At 41.8% G+C, this 18,070-nt stretch overlaps 1 protein-coding gene across 6 annotated transcripts in view; it reads left to right on the top strand.

Moving 5' to 3' along the window:
- TIAM1 (TIAM Rac1 associated GEF 1) overlaps positions 1 to 18,070 on the top strand; it is a 289,451-nt gene that overhangs the window by 198,601 nt on the left and 72,780 nt on the right. For all 6 annotated transcript variants that reach the window (XR_012897942.1, XR_012897941.1, XM_075910641.1 and 3 more), the window contains 5 exons: positions 1,318 to 1,542; positions 2,688 to 2,873; positions 7,124 to 7,270; positions 10,482 to 10,556; positions 13,347 to 13,517. Coding sequence is in view for 4 of the 6 variants with exons in the window: in XM_075910641.1 (XP_075766756.1) it covers positions 1,318 to 1,542; positions 2,688 to 2,873; positions 7,124 to 7,270; positions 10,482 to 10,556; positions 13,347 to 13,517 (804 nt within the window). In the remaining 2 variants the exon portion in view is untranslated. The remainder of the gene's footprint in view (positions 1 to 1,317; positions 1,543 to 2,687; positions 2,874 to 7,123; positions 7,271 to 10,481; positions 10,557 to 13,346; positions 13,518 to 18,070) is intronic.

The raw sequence follows: 18,070 nt of genomic DNA, 5'->3' as shown, positions 1-18,070 counted from the left end.
ACGCGGAGCAAAGCGGCGGAGGACCTGGGACCGGACCCGCGGCGCTTCCAGATCAGCTTCCAGATCTGCAGACCAGGGAGACGCTGAGCAAAGCGGCGGAGGACCCGGGGCCAGACCCGCGGCACTTCCAGCTGATCTGCAGACCAGCTGATCTGGAAGCGCCGTGGGTCCAGCCCCGGGTCCTCCGCCGCTTTGCTGATCAGCTGATCTGGAAGCGCCGCGGGTCCAGTCCCGGGTCCTCCGCCGCTTTGCTTAGCGTCTCCCTGGTCTGCTGGGGGGGGACGCAGCTAGTGCCCCCTCCCCCCCCCAGCAGACCAGGGAGACGTGGAGCAAAGCCCGGAGCCTGTGGTAGAGCAGGTGGGGCGCTGCCGGTTGGTCCCGCAGCACCGCTCCTTGGCGCTACTGGACCAACCCGGCAGCACCCGAGCTGCTCTGCCCCAGGAGTCCCCAAGTCAGCCACTGCTGAAACTGACCAGCGGCTGACTACAGGAAGCCCGAGGCAGAGTTGCTCTGCCCCGGGCTTCCTGGAATCAGCTGCTGATCAGATTCAGCAGCAGCTGACTTGGGGACGCCTGGGGTTCTTAAGTTGAATCTATATGTAAGTCGGAACTGGCGTCCAGATTCAGCCGCTGTTGAAACTGATCAGTTTCAGCAGCGGCTGAATCTGGATGCCAGTTCCGACTTACATACAGATTCGACTTAAGAACAAACCTACAGTCCCTATCTTGTACGTAACCTGGGGACTGCCTGTACAGATAATCGTACTTGCCTGCTTCCCAAGGGTGTTTGTGAAGATTGAATCATAAATGACTATAAAGTGCTTTGAGACTTTCATTTGGAAATAGCTATCCTTACCACTAGTGTCAAGCTATTAGCTGATACTATGGTCATATATTATTTCATTAATTTATTATTAATTGTTGCATGCCAGCCATATTCCCCACGCTATTGGGAATATGGAGACAGATCTGTTGCCTGCCTCAAGGAATTTGTAGTCTAAAAAATTCCATTTAATGCTACAAATTATTATAGCTTTACAAAGGCCAAGGAAGGTAATTTTAAGTACTTGCTAGCAAATATGCTACAGCTGCTAGGCATAGATATGTGTGTAATTCTAAATACTGAATGCAGGGTAGTCAGTTAAAATGGCCTGTTTCCTGAAATACAGAATGACATTTTTTTATTTCTTCTGATATAAGTGGATTTAAGGCTTTTGGTTCTTGAGATCAAGGGAAGAGGAATCTCCTGGAAATTGCATTTGTTAATCTCTAATCAATTTTAAGAGGATCCTGACTTTTTCTCTTTCCGTCTCTTTAGACCTCTAGCCAGACAGAACTAGAAAACTGGATCACTGCAATCCATTCTGCTTGTGCAACAGCAGTAGCAAGACAACATCACAAAGAGGACACAGTCAAACTTTTGAAAACCGAAATAAAAAAGCTGGAACAGAAGATAGATATGGATGAGAAAATGAAAAAAATGGGAGAAATGCAGCTGTCCTCAGTAACGGATTCCAAGAAGAAGAAGACTATACTTGATCAGGTAATCTTGCTTGTTTACCTAAACCAGATTAATATAAAATATCTTAGAGACTTGTAAATGCTGCTGCTGTTACAGGCTTAAATATTCAACAAATTGATTCCTCTGTGCTCTTCCTACCTAAGTATGGAACTAAGAAACTACCTCAATTCTGTTTGCTTTTATCAACTTTATAGCTAGCATTGCCACCATGACTTCTCTGTTGCTTGTACTTCCAACTTAAAGTGGACAGCTTAGCTGCATTTGACAAACAAAAATTGTAGAGCAGATGCTCTCCTGCTGTCACAACGGCACCTTATTTTAGGAAACTAACATACGGATCCCACTTCATTAGACAGCAGTACTTTGACCAAGGCTGCCAAATGAGTTTGGAATTGTTACCATAGAAGGAGGGAGCTTCTGGACCTTTAATGTGCTGAGTTCCAGAGATTTCCCACCCGGCAAAAACCTCTGAGAGGAGGTGAGAGAGGGAAGGGATACTTATCTTGCTGTTCAAATGGTTCTTTTCAAAAGCTTTAAATCCACAAGCAGAGGACAGATCAGTTTTTCTGTCTCTTTATCTTGCTTTTTTTTTAGCATACAGAAAATATTTTGTACCAGTAATTTGAATTGCTTAAATAAGTCTTCACATTGGCTGATGATAGTGCTTTTCCATTGATAAGATTAATTATCTCCAGTGTACCTCATGTCTTTTTCATGTACTGTACAACACCAGGCTTCATTGATTCTTAAACTACTTCTGATGATGAGGAAGAGTCAGGACTCTATTTGTGGAATCTTGTTTGGTTTTGTGGTCTTCTCATATCTTTCTTGTCCTTGATGTATAAAAGCTGCCCCTTAGGAACTGGTCATAAGAAAATCCTGGGAAACGAGGGAAATGAAAAATAGAATTTTAATACTGTTAATTAGCATGAAATCAAAGTAGCAGTTGCCTTGGGAGAAGTTTTCTTCCATGATCATACACATATTTGTTGTTCGGCTAATTAAAAAACTTTGAATTGTGTTTATATTCCCTCTTTGAAAATGCAATCAATGTTGACAGAAGATTTAATTTAATGTGATTTTTCTAGTGTTATTTATTTTAAAATGATATTTACTATTGTGGTCTTTTTCTCTTCCTACCATTCTCCAATTCTCAATTTTTGCAGATCTTTGTTTGGGAGCAGAATCTTGAACAGTTCCAAATGGACCTGTTTCGGTATCGTTGTTATTTAGCTAGCCTCCAAGGAGGGGAGCTGCCAAACCCAAAAAGACTACTTGCTTTCGCAAGTCGTCCAACTAAAGTTGCAATGGGCCGTCTTGGAATCTTTTCAGTATCTTCTTTTCATGCGCTGGTGAGTTTCAACTGAGGCCAGAGGTCAGCAGTGCTAAACTATAAATCTCTTGGTGGTTTCACAGAGAGATTAAATCAACAAATGCTGGTGTTGGTGTCTGCGGGGTAAATTCTTACTTCAGCATCCAGGGATTTTCTACATGTGGGGGTGGATACATGTCTTTGATCTAATTTAAAAAATGGATACTCCGAAGTGATTGTCTTAAAGGAGGTTTGATATCAAGTCTGTACTTCTTAAGAGTAAAACCACACCTTTTATACCTGTATAATATTCATGCCAGATATGCATTATAAATAGTGCCATTAGAAATACAATGCTCAATGTAGCTGCAAAAGTCATAATGGAGCCAAGAACGTCCTTATAGACAGTGTGGCATTGTGGGTTTTAAACATGACGCGGATCCAAAATCCCTAATCCAAACTTTGAGGTGATTTGGATCCAGACTTTGCAGGTTGGTCCCCATTTCTCCAGTGGGCTGAACCAAAAGTCTGGATGTGCCCAATTCTGAAATTTGAGGAGATTTAGCACTGGCTGTGAACTTTGCAGCTTGGGCCCATCTTTAGTGCCTGTGATCTTATATACTTACTTACTTACTTACTGCCTGTTACGCCAATGGCGCATAGGGCAGCAACAAAGTCCTTCCACTTCTGTCGGTCGCAGGCCAAAGCGCCTATTGTTCCCCAAGTGTGATGATGGTCTTTTAATTCTTGTTCTACCGTTCGGCGCCAGGTTGTTTTTGGTCTTCCTCTCTTTCTCTTCCCATCTGGTTTCCAGTGGAGTGCAATTTTCTTTGTTTTGGTGTTCAAAACCTCTATCATCCTGCCAGTGGCTTCCACAAAGTGGCTTCACCACTGACATTCACCCCTTGAGGAGACCCTAAAGGTCCATCACACCTGTTCGTGAAAGTTTTCTTTGTTGCTGTTTTCGTAACCCCAAATGTTTCCTAGGACAGGGTGGTTAGCCCTGTGCCAAACCCCCAACCTGGAGGACCAGGGACCACACTTCGTCTGGTCTCTACCCTTCGACCTGTCTGGCATGGGAAACCCTACCAGGAGCACAAAGCTCCAGCCAGCATAGTTCTAGGGGTCATTGAGACACGCAAGCCCTCCAACCACGACAAGGTGGCGGTCCATCCTAGAGGGTATGATCTTATATGGTCTGATCTAAACCCCAGTGAAGTCAATTGGAGTCTTTACATTGACTTCAGTGTGTGGGATCATACCCACTATGGCAAGACCAACTTTCCCACAGAGTGAATATGATTATTGGCTCATCTAGTCCTGTATCCTGTCTCCAGCAGTGATCAACTCCTGGTGCTCCAGCAAAAAGACTAAAACCTCTCCTATACCCTTTCCCTTTTGGCAAATAAGCCTTCAGCTGTGATAAAATGGTTTAAATTTGAATACCATAACAATACAGCTCTTTAAAACCCATAAAAATATACAGCGCACTGTTGCTTTTTGTTAGGAATTTAAATGGCATGCCTGTAGTTTAGGCTTGGGGTCCTAGAGCTTTACAGAAATAGCCGCACTCTGCCGTTGTTTCGTAGATGTCAGCTGTACCCTTCAGTGAATACAAAGCTGTAATTCAGTCAGAGGCGGTTTTGTTCTTTTATATAAAAAGATTAGCATCATCATCCTGATAATTGCTAGTGAATTTATATTTTTATAGAAGCGGGTCTTCATTTACATTTATGCACATTTTCTTTTGCTAGAGGCTTTTAGGTGATGAGTTTTATTGCAGTGCGTAGAATTTAGCTAGCTCTACCTTCTCATATTGCTTTCTCTAGAGCCCCACATTTTGAATATGTTGTCTTGGAAAAGAAAAGTTCTCCCCTTAATAATGCATCAGTGGTACAGTTACACTGCTGTAGCTCAAATGTAGAGTTAAATTGCAGAAAATATGGGGCACCCTGAACTGACACTGAGGGTTCTGTGTTATGATGGAGATGAGCATAATATAACGAACTAGATCAACAGCATATTCATCCTCTCATAGGAGACACGTCAGATATGCAGGTTGTGTAAATTGCTATTGACTTCAGTACAGTTACATTGCTAAACATCTGCTGAGGATTAGGCCCAAATTGTTCACTAAATTGCTTTTTTTAATTAAAATAATTTCAGATAAAAAAGTCCAAAGTTACATTGATAGAAATGGTCTAAGCAGACATGTTCAGAAGTCTCTATTAGAATGGTTGTTCTAAACTGTGCAGACACAAGACAGATACTATAGACAAACTAAGTAAATATTAACAGAGTTTACCTTTATGAAGCAAGAAACCTGCAGTAACATTCAGTTTCTACTTTTCCCTTACTTGTCCACTTTCCAGATAACAAACATGATTACTCTTGGTAGATCTGTTCTCTGGGGCTACGTCTAGACTACAAGCTTCTTACGAAAGAGGCTTTTTCAAAAGATACTTTCGAAAAGGCCTCTTTTGAAAAAGAGCATCTAGACTACCACCAGTACTTTTGAAAAAGCAAGCCACTTTTTCGAAAGAGAGCACCCAGGCAATCTGGATGCTGTCTTTCGAAAAAGCACAGTTTGCATTACATAGCGCCTTTTTTCAAAAGAGCACTTTCAAAAAAAGGCATTCTTTCTCGCAAAACGAGGTTATCCGAGGTTCTTTACTTTTGAAAGAACGCGGCAGCAGTCTAGACGCAGGGGAAGTTTTTTCGAACAAAGGTCACTTTTTTTTTTTTGAAAAAACCCTGTAGTATAGACACACCCTGGATGACCAGCCCAGTATTCTGATATGCCAGTTCTCATACAATATTCATGCTTACAATATCAAAACAGCCAGTCTCTCAGCATCTTATCACAGAGCTGCATAGGTTTCTTTGTTCTGTCTATGACTGTGCGCCAAATGACAGTCAAATATTGTTTCGTGTGTGAGACTCTCTTAAAAGAATGTTTCAGGAAATTTGCCTCCGGAGTTGCAAGGCAGGTGTGTCTGCTTCACTTTACCCCCCAAGTCATACTTGTTACACCTCTGAGCTGCTCCTTCTCTCACAAAAGTAGTGCTTGGGTGCTCTGATTCAAAGATGGTAATTCTACCTATATCATGCCTGGCTAATTGGAAGGAACACCCAAGAAGTTTGCAAAACTTTGCTTCTGATGATATCTATTTTCTTCCAGGAGGGATTCTCCAACTGGGAGACCTTCCCAATTACCATGTTATGTAAACGCAAATAGACTTTAGTGAAATAGCTTGTTATGGGTCAATGTTTTGAAATATCCAGGTAGCTGACACCTATCTTCCTTCATTTCAGCTCCCACAGGATTGTTCTGAGTATCTCTTGCACAATTGCAATGCCCCAGATTGCATCATTCTGTGTAATCACATATACTGCTGGCACCCCAACAAAGTATGGGGCTGGATTTTAGGGGCTTAGGAAGGGTGGGGTCATTTTGTTACATAGCACAGATTTCATGGGGAAATACTGTAACTGATGTAACAATCTGCTCTCGCTCTCTCTCTCAAGCTGCGAAACTGTACTATAGAATAATAAATTGTCACTGCCTGAGCTTCTAGGGCTGTATTCCATGGGAACTGTGATGTCACCAAGTGATGCATTCTGGGGCATTATAGCAGATCAAAAGCTTCCTGATAAGGATGTAGAAATGAAGAAGTGTTGGGGAAATAATTGTGCCTTGAAATCCTCTCTTACTCTGGCTATTGGAGGAATCCAGGACTATTCTTAGTTCTTCTTCTTCCCTTTTCTTATGTTTAAACACACTGTTAGTCTTTAAGGGAATGTTGTATTTAAATGCTTGACATTTGGCCTGCTAGATATGATATGAATTTGTTTAGTTGGGCACAGTTCACTTTACATCAGATGGGCACAGTTCACTTTACAACAAGAATAAAAACACAGATCAAGCTCCTCAAAAGTGACTAGTCATTTTGGGTACCTCCCTTTCTGGGTGCCTAACCAGAAACACTATAAAGGGACCCAATTTTCAGACATTGCTGATTACTCATACTTTGCAAACTATGATTCTTTAAAATAACTCAAACCGGGCCCCCAAAACATTAGATATGGTTTGTATACATGAAGTTGGAAAGAATGAGTTATGTTAAAGTGAGAGGCAAATAGCTGATCTGGAATCATCAACGTTCCTGTTGTGAATAAGCATTGGTTGCTCCAGTTTTTCCCATTTTCCCACTAGACTTCATCGTTAAAGCCTTTAAATAATGGTGGGATACTGCCGTCTTTAATTTTAAAACCTTATGGCACTGGCAGGTGGCAGCTCGCACTGGGGAGTCCGGCGTAAGAAGAAGAACACAGGCCATGTCCAGATCCGCCAGCAAACGAAGAAGCAGGTTTTCTTCTCTTTGGGGACTGGATACGACCTCAAAGAAAAAACAAGGGAGGCCAAGCATTAACCAGGTATATAGATCGAACACTACATTTCATGGTTATTTTCAAGGCTTATTTTAATACTGTGTAGAAGACACTTTGAAAAATAATTCCAGCTCAGGCAAAGAAGTGTTGTTTATGCAAAACATTTTCATTATATCTTGCATACTCAAACTTAACCTCTCTTGTTTAATCATTCGTGGTTGTGTAGTCATCACACTTCATACTCTCTTCTGAATGAGTCATTGTAATTGCAGATAAACATAAAACAGCTCATAGTTAAATGGTTCCAAATGAGGTTTAAGGCTCACACCTTTTTTTTTTTTAAACGAATGGCTTGTGTTCCTGCTGGTGCTGTCCTTTGTTTGGAGACTGTTTTCTGCAAGTTTAAGTTAGTGCTACAGCAGCAGCACCTCTATTTACAGCTGCACTTTCGTAATAGAAAAAAATAGAAAATTAATTTTTCTTTAAATGAAAGCTTAGAAGTTCTAGAATGTTGCAGCTAAGTTTTAAGAGAACCCTATAATAGATTGTCTGTATATAGGAGGAACATTCATGCTTCTTTTGAACAAAATCTGTCAGGTTTCCACACTGTCCCTCCCAAAATCTTCCACAGATAATGAATTGCAAGGGATTAAGAAGGTGTTTCCCTGCCTCACTCTCCAAACATCATTAATTATAGCTTTCAGATATGTGTAGTTATGCCTCATCTAATTGCAGGAATCACAGGGTTTTCTTTTTCTTCTGTTCTCTTTTTTGGGGGGAAGTGGGCAGGGCAGGATTTGTTTTGGTATTTAGGCCTATGATTTCCTCCTATTCCTGTTGTTAAGATGGCGGTGTGGGTGGAGGAATAGTTACCGCTGAGGAAAATGCCTTACAATGTGTTTTTAATGAGACATTAAAAATCCACCTCGTGCACATTCTCATCAACTCTTACCTTTGTGTCTCTAGTCAGTTCAGTCCAGTGATTACAAAGGGAACAGAGTTTCATTAGACAACCAGCTGTTATCTAATAAGCATTTTTAGAAATTACATTTCCATGGTGTTTAAAATGCTTGCTTTTAAATTTTTAAAATTTAAAAAAATTCCCCAAACCAAGCTACATCCCTAGTGTTCAGTGAGGATACAATCATCTCAAGTTTTGTGCCATATAGTTCCCAATCCCACTTCCACTTTTTTTCCCCAACAAAGAGAGGTATATTTCCCCCCTGCTCTTCCACAACCCAACTGGCTGAAGGAATTTTGCTACAATTAAAAACCTTTGATCTGGACAGAATTTAAAGAAAATTCAGAAAGTGAATGTTTTGGAAGTTTCCCAACATGTCTAATTCAGTGGGAGTTAGGCACCTAAATACTTGTCAGGATATGGGTCTATATGTTCTCTGAAATATTAGGTCCCATTCCTGCTGATCTTTACTCATATGCTTAATTTTAAGCATATTAGTAATAGGGATGTAATAGTGTAGTCTATTAAATGATTAACCAATAAGCAAAAGCGTTTAGGCTAATGCTATATATATAGTACATGCATTCTCCCCCACCACACACACACACACACACACACACACACACCAGTAAATTTTTAAGAAGGCTAGCCAGCAGCCTGTCTTAGACCTGGCTTGCGATGGGTCTGGGATCTACCCCCACTGTGGCTCTGCATTTAAAGTGTGTTAGGAGCCAGGCAGGAAGGCAACCTAGCTCAGTTCCGGCTCATGCCAGGTCCAGGATCTCAGACCTCTTCCCCCCCCCCCCCCCCAGCCCCTAGACAGGGGCTGCTGTCACCCCTGTATCAGAGGAAGCAGCAAGGGGCAACAGGCAGGTGGTCCATGAGGGGAGCTGGTTTTTAAACTGGCCCCTCTCATGGACAGCTCTTGCCTGGCACCCCACGCTGCTGCCTCTGATACAGTAAGAATTCGCAAGGTTACTCAACTAAACAATTAACCAATATTTAACATCCCTAACTAGTAGTCATATTTAGGGTTGCCAGGTGTCCGGTTTTGAACCAGACAGTCCAGTATTTGAGCTTTCTGTTCAGGAAACAAATTGAGAAAATATAAATGTCCAGTATTTTGTAAATAAGATGTAATCTGGATTGTTAAGTAATGTCAAGTGTGTCCGGTTTTTTTGATGAAACCATCTGGCAACCCTAGTCATATTATTTGGATTTGCAAAATGGGGGCTTTAGATTGTAAGCTTTATTGAGTAGTGACCATATCTCTTTCATATCCTGCATGGTTCCTGGCCCATCTTAAATACAACATGAATAATAATTAACAACACAATTATAAACAAGTGAATACATAGATTTATAGAAAACATTTTCCAGTATTAACTCTAGCAGGCTCCTTGTAGGCCTGATGTAATGAAACCAAAGCTGTGGGTCTTCCCTTCAACAAGTTGATAAATATGTAAGCCCTATGCCCAAGGTGTGCCAGTCTGGATCAGTTCCGTGTCAGCTATTGCCTGATCCTGCAAATACTTCTTCTCTACTTGTATTCTCGCCCCTGCACAGTCCTATTATCCTTACCTCCTACTACATCATTGTCTGTTACTTCATTAGCAAGAAGTCATGTTGGGCCCAGACTATTGTGGTTGGATGAGCCTTTACAAAATAAACAAATAAGCTTGCTTATAAGAATAATTATACAGCATTCTTCATCTGGAGTGCTTATAAAAGTGGATAAGCATTATTATCTTCATTTTTACAGATGTGGAAACTGAAGCACAGAGGAGATAAAAATTGTCCAGGTTCACACAGCAAGTCACTGACAGGACTGGAAATAAAAGTTCAATCTCCCAGCCTGCTGCCCCATCCATTAGGACAGGGGTGGGGAATCTGTGGCCCCCCAGCTTGCCTGGATCCAGCCCCCGAGGCTTGGGGCTCTCACCCTCCCCAGCTCTGGGGAGCCTGCACTGGTAGTCCAGCGCTTCCACTTTCTCACCATAGGGCTGGAACACATAAAATGTACGTGCCAGGGGGTCAGCAGTCCCCGACCCAAAGATGTTCCTCTTCCTTGCATTAGGATATTTTGCCTCCCTCTATATTTTTTAGGAATTTGAGCTTATGTATTTTTAGAGGTGGTTATTGAAATAGATTTTGTCAGTTTAACTTACATCCTCAATGTCAAGAGATTTTTTTTGAAGACCGTATTCCTCACATTTAGCTTTAATACTGTACAGTAGTTAGAGTTTCCGTTTCTATTATGTTATCTGTTATAAAATCGCACTTTTTGTTCTGCAGGTCTTTGGTGAAGGTGTTGATTCGGCAAAGAAGTCTTTAGAAGGAATTTTTGATGATGCAGTACCAGATGGCAAGGTAAGAACAATCTGGACTTTACAAAGGAGTTCCAGTAGCATGTTTGAAAATAAAGCATATTCTTGCTCTCCTGGTAAGATGAGGTAGAATTAAGATAGGGAAAGCAGATCCTATGACAGCAACCTGTACCTGTAGTGATTTCTGGCAGCCATGGGGGGAAGGAGGGCAGGATGCTGCCCTGCACCCTGTGTTCACCAATATCTTGTCATAAAGGGGATGGAGTCATTGCGGTCATAACTACAGGGCTCCACAATCCATTCTGTGGCTAGAGTTGCAGAGTCCATAAGGACTGTTAACCCTAAGAGGTTCCCTAACTACTAGTATTAGCATATAACTAATTATAGGAGGCGTTAATATTGTTTATAATAAAGTCCTCATTTCCCATATGCTACGTTTTTACCTCAGGAGAAGGAAGTGATGATGCAACAGTGTATGTTAATATACAGTAAACAGGCCTTGATAATGTTAATTGTAACTAGCAAAGGATATATGTGAACCTATTGCTAATTTAGTATTATTGCATTTGGAAACACATTATTCTCCACATGTAGCTTTAATACTGTATACACACCCATAAGGCTTTTAGCTTTCCAAAAACAGTCACAATCTCCTTCCTAAACACCCAGAGGAAATTCAGCTATAAAGCACTGTCAAGCCAGTGCTAAGGATCACATTTTTAAGGGAGTGAGTAGGGATTTAACTGTGTGTGACACCACCTGCAACCAATGGGAATTATGCAGCTTGCTCAAAAATGTACCTCTGGGGGTCTAACTTCAACCTACAAAAGAGACAATTTAAAATGAACGATAGGGTGTGCTATCCTGTAATACAGTGGTCCCCAATGTGGTGCCTGTGGGTGTTATGGCGCCAGCCAGGGCATTAATGTGCACCCACTGAGGGATCAGTGCCGGCCCAAGCCATTCTTGCACCCCAGGTGCGCAGCGCATGCGTGACCCCTCCCCCGGGTGCCTGGCAGCCCCAAAAGGTCTGGGACCACTGCTGTAATATCTAGAAACCTTAGCACCTTCAGTTCTTTTCATTGTGCTTGGTTAGGTAATAGGGAGATTTGAAGCACTGGAGCCTTAATTTTTAACATCAGTAATTTTCTTTATATTGTTACCCCTACATTGCTACATATAGCTATGGCTCCATTTAAGTCATTAGCAATTTCTCTTTGACTTCAGTAGGATCAGGGTTTTACTTGGGTGGGGAAACCAGGGAGAACTCAGGACCAAGATTACCTCACTCCCCATACTTAAATAGGTTTTGCATAAGTGGGAATCCTTTGTGTCCAGTTTAAACTTCCCCCCTGCTCTTGTGGAAATAGACCTCATTCCAGATTGGATCCCAGCATCAGGTGCCATTGTCAGAGGTCTCTGGAAGTCCTCCCCTCCCCCTTCCATACTTTTTGGGCTGACCCACAGGTATGCAGGAAGGTTAAGTCCCATTGTCTGTTGCTTGAGTGGGTCTGGACTGAAGCTAATAAAACTACAGTCAATATTTTCAAATTCAGATACAGAACTGATACATGCATGCAAATAGGATAATCATATTGAGTAGATTACAGCCTTTCCAATGATATCTCAGAGGAACTTCAGAAGCTTCAGAGGGGTAGCTGAGTTAGTCTGTAACAGGAAAAACTTAAAAAACAACAGATAGTCTGGTAGCACTTTAAAGACTAACAAAACCTGTAGATGGGATCATGAGCTTTCGTGGGCACAACCCACCTCTTAAACTCTCTCCTAAATTTAACTCACAACTTCCCTATGGGGTGGATATATTAGTCATATTTTACATATGAGTCAAGTAGAGCAGAGTCCTGCAGAAAATCTTTGGCAGAGGCAGGAATAGCACCCAAATTTTCTGATTTTTTCCATGCAATGTATTAATCATACATAAGACTTTCCTGCTTCTTAGAGTCCTTATCTCCTGGTCTATTTATCTGTCTGTCACAAGAAATGGACACTATGGGTCTATTTTAATTAGTACTGTGTAATCACAAATACATTTAAAAAGAAAGTTTTGAAAGGTGTATGTAATCCTTATGCATTAAGTTAGGGTGTGAGCCAACCTGTAATTATAGGGGAGGGAATGGTGGTAGGAGGAAACTTTCCCTGGAGGCAAGTTAACTCAGAACTGTCTGCTGCAATTTCTTCCTCTGAAGCAGCTAGTGCTGGCCACTGTTGGAGACAGGGTACAGAATTAGATGACCACTGGTATAATTTTACATGGGAATGAATTTTGCTATAGTGAAACTCCATTTAAAAGCCCCAAATTCTTCCAGTCCAAATTGCAATATACAAACTGCAATTCTAGTGCTACTTGAACATCCACTAAGGGCTGATTACTAGACAAGTAATACTAGTATAGTTATATTGGTTACGGATGTGATTTTTCACAGATGTAGTTACACTAATATTAGCCTATTGAAGACACAGTTATACCAGTATTAAGGCACCAGATACCAGAATAACTTTTTCTTCTTCCCAAACTAGACTAAGCTATATACTGGTATAAGCACATTTATATCAGTAAAATTGTGTCCACACTGGTAACTAAAGAGGTAGTGGGGTGGAATTGCTATTTTAATTTGTACCAGTATAGTTAAAGCAACAAAACTTTGTAATATAGACTAGCTGTTAGTCTAGGTTTGTGAATAAAATGTCTTTCCTTTGACAGGGTTACACAGTTGGGTGTATATATAAAATATAGCACACAGACTTCAGTACTGAAGAAGAGATGGATGATATTTTATTATCAATGTTTTAATTAATGGATTTTTCTGTTCAGAGGGAAAAAGAAGTGCCACTGACCAGTACCCATCAGCATAATCCTGAATGCGACATTTGGGTCCATGAGTATTTTACACCGTCTTGGTTCTGCCTGCCAAATAACCAGCCTGCTTTGACAGTAATCCGTCCAGGTGACACTACAAGAGATGTTTTGGAAATGATTTGTAAGGTAAACGGGCACTTTGAAATACATATTTTAGAGAAAATTTCCAATTTTTAGGCATTTCATACAAAAATCTGCTGTACTGTATTTAACAGACCAGTTGGACGTTAGAAGTGAAGTAAAATCACAATAACACTGAGTTGTTTAGTAAAATTGTACAACCTTGAATAGGAAGCAAAATCCTTAAATTTTAGTTTTTAGCTTTTTAAAGAAAAATCTGTGTTTTTGCTAATTGTCTTTTTCTCTTAGAATACTGCATGTAAATCTATAAACTGCCTTCATATGCCATTCCCACCAAGCCCTTTACATTCCTTTCCAGGATGACACAACTGCATGCAATTCATCCCCCCCCAACAATATCTCTATCCCCTTCCCCTGACAAGCAACCCAAAGGAACTTCCTGCTTCTGAAAACTTGCATGATAATAGGTGCTGCTGTCTTCTTTCTTCCCAATGCCAACCCTTCCTGCTTCCCAATGAGAGAGCTAGCTTATGCAATTAGGGTTGCCAGATGGTTTAACCAAAAATACCGAACACCTCCCTCCCCCGCCCAAAACAAAAACCACTGGAAAAAATTCTGTTGGAGGGGGAAAGCGGGGGGGGGGGGGGGGGAGGAGAAGACCAAAGTTGTTGAGTGCAAAATAATAATAATAAAAAAAAGATCTCCAAGAGTTGTTAAGCAAAGAAGAATTTAAAAAAAAACTGTGGCCCCTTTAAGAAATGCTTTTGAGGCTTTTTGGCCCTAGCAATTTGCCGGCAGCTGTCCACTGTCTCCCTTGAAGAACCCGCTAAGCACCCGGGATTTTTGCCTCCTGGTCGGGAAAAAAATCAGAAAATACCAGACATTTTAGGTGTCCAGCATGTTCTGAATTTTTTTACTGGTCAGGAGGCAAAAATACCGGACTGTCCAGATCAATACAGGACACCTGGCAACCCTACCTGCAATCCTCATGTTACTTCTCCCTTCCCCCGAAAAGTGTGATGACATCATCCATTTTCCTAATTGCTAAGTAGCTCCCAGTTTTCAGGTATCATCCACCTACCAAATAAGGAGTAGTCAGAGAGCTAAAGCTAGAACTTCAAAAAGAATATGATGTCACTAGAAGAAAAAAAAATTATGTTTGTCCATGTTGCAGAACCAGTTTCATCCAGTGTGGGGAAGGGAAGGAGAGAAGGGAACTACATCTATATACTAGAAACACACGTTTACTTTTCAAAGTAAATAATTCAGGTTAAAAAATGGATAAGCTTGGCTATTAAGAGTGAAATCTCAAGAAATGAAGTTTATAGCTTTGGTGAATCTAACCCAAATTCTGAGTTCTGGTGTCTAAATAATGTATTCCACTAACCACTTAACTTGCAAACCAAAACTAACGTGCAGAAACTTAAACGCTGTTCTGCATAGTGAGGCTTCTTTTTACTTAAAATATCAAGATCTACTAATGACTGAACTTTGGGGAGTTTTAAAGATACGTTGTGCATGCAGCTAAAGAGCTGGAAGGTGCAAAGCAAGACATTTGTTTTGGGTAATTACACACTGTGCTCAGCTCACTGCCAGGTGCACTTCTAAAGACTACTGCAATTTCTGAAAGCTCCTCATTGTAGTCAGGGAGAAATGACATTTTTAAGAGAGAGGCATAACAGGGAAGTTGGATGATACACTATTAGTAATGATTTATTTTTAGGGTTGATATTTTCCTTCTGGGTAAGTGTGGTTAACTCAGTGGGTCAGATCCTCAGCTGGTGAAATTGGTGGAGCTCCACTGATTTCAGTTTACACCAATTAAGGATATGATCCCTGGTGCCATTTTGTAAGTCTTTTAGAGCTAATATCTGTTTCCTTCTTTTCCGTAAGTCAGTCTGGAAAATACGATAGACGCATCCTTTTCTATAACATTTAATAACCAATCTCTTTCTTCTGTCTCTTGCATTCAGCTTTTTCTTTTTCCTTTTACTATCTGATCCACATCATTTCACATCAGTTTACCATCTGCCATCTGAGAACAGTCACTTTCTGGTACAGTAAACATTTCAAGATCTACATTTCATATAGTCTTCTTCATGCTGTAGATATAGTTAAGACCATCCATGCCATTAAACTGATCTTGACTATTCTATCAGATAATTCAAAATGCAGTAGAATATTTGCAGAATAATGCACTCTTATTGCTTGTTTGTGTGTAACCATCAGGTTTTAGGGTTTAAAAAAATACTTTTAGTATTTTGGCTTATTTTTAAGATTGTTTTTCTCTAATACTTAACAAGAATTCCATTTGGAACCCAAGAAACAAAAATCAGGTTATGTGAGTGTATTTATGTATTTCATGCTAACATATATCCGTGTAAATGTGTGTGTGTATGTGTATATATATATATATATATATATATATATATATATATATATATATATATATATATATATAAAGTAAAAAAATGAGTAGTCCTGTAGCACCTTAGCCCTGGTCTACACTAGGGAGTTATTTCTAAATAACTGCCCAAATTTCGAAATTACAAGTGGAGCATCCATGCTACCAAGCCTGTTACTTCAAAATAACGGGCTGGTTATTTTGAAATAATAACTCCTGCTTTCCATGAGGAATGACACTTATTTCAAAATTGTGGTAGTGTAGATGCTCTGCTGCTGCTATTTTGAAATAACTACTTCCCAGAGTAATTCAAAGTACACTAAACTGCCAATAATATGGCACCTTTAGGACCCAGGGGCTGCCGGATTATCAGATATGCCGGACTATCGGAAGGGGGGGCTATGAGGTGTGTAGGGTGGTGTGGGGGGGGATGCCACCCCAGACCCCTCATAGCCCCCCCCTTCCGATAGTCCAGCTCTGCCCCAGGCGTTCCCGATTCAGCCGCTGCTGGTCAGTTTCACCTGAATCGGGACACCTGTGGCAGACTTGGGGACGCCGGGGGCAGAGCAGCTGGGGTGCTGCCGGGTTAGTCCGGTAGCGTCGCTCCTCGGCGCTACTGGACCAACCCAGCAGCACCCCAGCTGCTCTGCCTCTGGCTTCCCCGATTCAGCCACTGGTCAGTTTCAGCAGTGGCTGAATTGGGGAAGCCGGGGGCAGAGCAACTCCAACGGTCCGGCTGCCCGGAGCACTTCCGGGTTCCTGATGGTGCCGGACCATCAGGAGTGCCGGACCATCAGATGCTGGACAAATGGAGTTTTACTGTAATTACTTTCCAGTGCTTCTTGGAGCTCTAAGTCAAGTTAGTATGTCCACATTAAGGGAGCCTGCTTAGGACTAATTTGGAGGCTTCCTATAGTGTGGACGTGCTATTTTAAAATAATTATTTTGGGAGTTATTTCAAAACAATTTCCTAGTGTAGACGTGCCCTTAGAGACACTATACATGCTTTTGTGGGGAAAACCCATTTACTCAGATGAGCAGAGTGGGGATGCCCACGAAAGCTCATGATACTATCTAGCTAGCTATAATAGTTTTTCCATGGGCTGACAAAGTGATGCCACTTGGCGTCCCACAGGCTCCATTCTTGTACTGCCTCCCTGCTCCAGATACTGTTCAGGGACAGCAAAGCTGCTTGGCAGCCTGGCCTGGGCAGATTCTGCCTCCCTACAGGAGGGCCAGGGGGTGGTGGCAGCAGCTCCTCACTATGCTCGGGGCCCCAACACTCCAAGACTCAGCGGGGAACTGCTGCCTCTGACTGCCTTGTGCCAGGGAGCGCTTGGGCTGCTGCCTGCCTGGCACCCCATGCCCCACCTCCTGCAAGATTAGCGTGCCAGCACCAGCTTCCTGCAGGGGAGAGGAGAAAGCTCGGACTGGCTGCAGCTGGGGTGGAGGGGGTGGCCAGGGATGGGGGGTGAAAGGCTTGGTCTGGCACAACCCCGGCCCTCCCCGGTGGCTGGGGAGTGAGCCAGACTTGCGTATCCTCCAGGATTGATGTGGCCCCGGCAGAGCTGGAGAGGTGGGGAGCCAAGCAGCCAGGGCTAGTATGGCCCTGGCCCTCCCTGGCAGCTGGGGGAGAGGGCTCAGCAAGAAGTGGGGCTACCTACCCCCACAGAAACAGGGGTTGGCGAGTGTAGCGAGTAGGGGGCACCATATATATATATATATATATATAGAGAGAGTCTCTAAGGCACTACAGGGCTACTTGTTGTTTTTAAAGTTACTGACTAACACAGCTGCCCCTCTGAGATATATAAGTACACATAGATATTTGTATACTGACTGTTTCCAAAAGTTGGGGACTTGCATCTCCTGAACTGAGTGAAACTCCGTTATATCTGCATAAGCTTATATATTTTCCAAGAAATGCCATCTGGCTCAACATACATGATCTAGAATATTCATTGACCCTTCTATTTCTCCTGAAAATGATCAAAATCAGAGATCACTCATTCATGGGAACAAATGAGCCTCACTAAGGAATGGAATACAAAAATGATGTAGAAATGTCTGAATTTGAAGACCATTTTCTGAAATTGACTGACAGATTTGTCCTGTTTTCTGTTCTAAAAATCAATTAGAAGGAGAAATCTACATTGACAGTACTCCTGACAGAGTGCATTTTATTTTTTGCCAT

Source organism: Pelodiscus sinensis, chromosome 1, assembly GCF_049634645.1.
Source record: "Pelodiscus sinensis isolate JC-2024 chromosome 1, ASM4963464v1, whole genome shotgun sequence".
Classification (NCBI taxonomy): domain Eukaryota; kingdom Metazoa; phylum Chordata; order Testudines; family Trionychidae; genus Pelodiscus; species Pelodiscus sinensis.
Note: the sequence above shows the minus strand (reverse complement) of the source record. Positions and strands in the feature narration are given on the sequence as shown.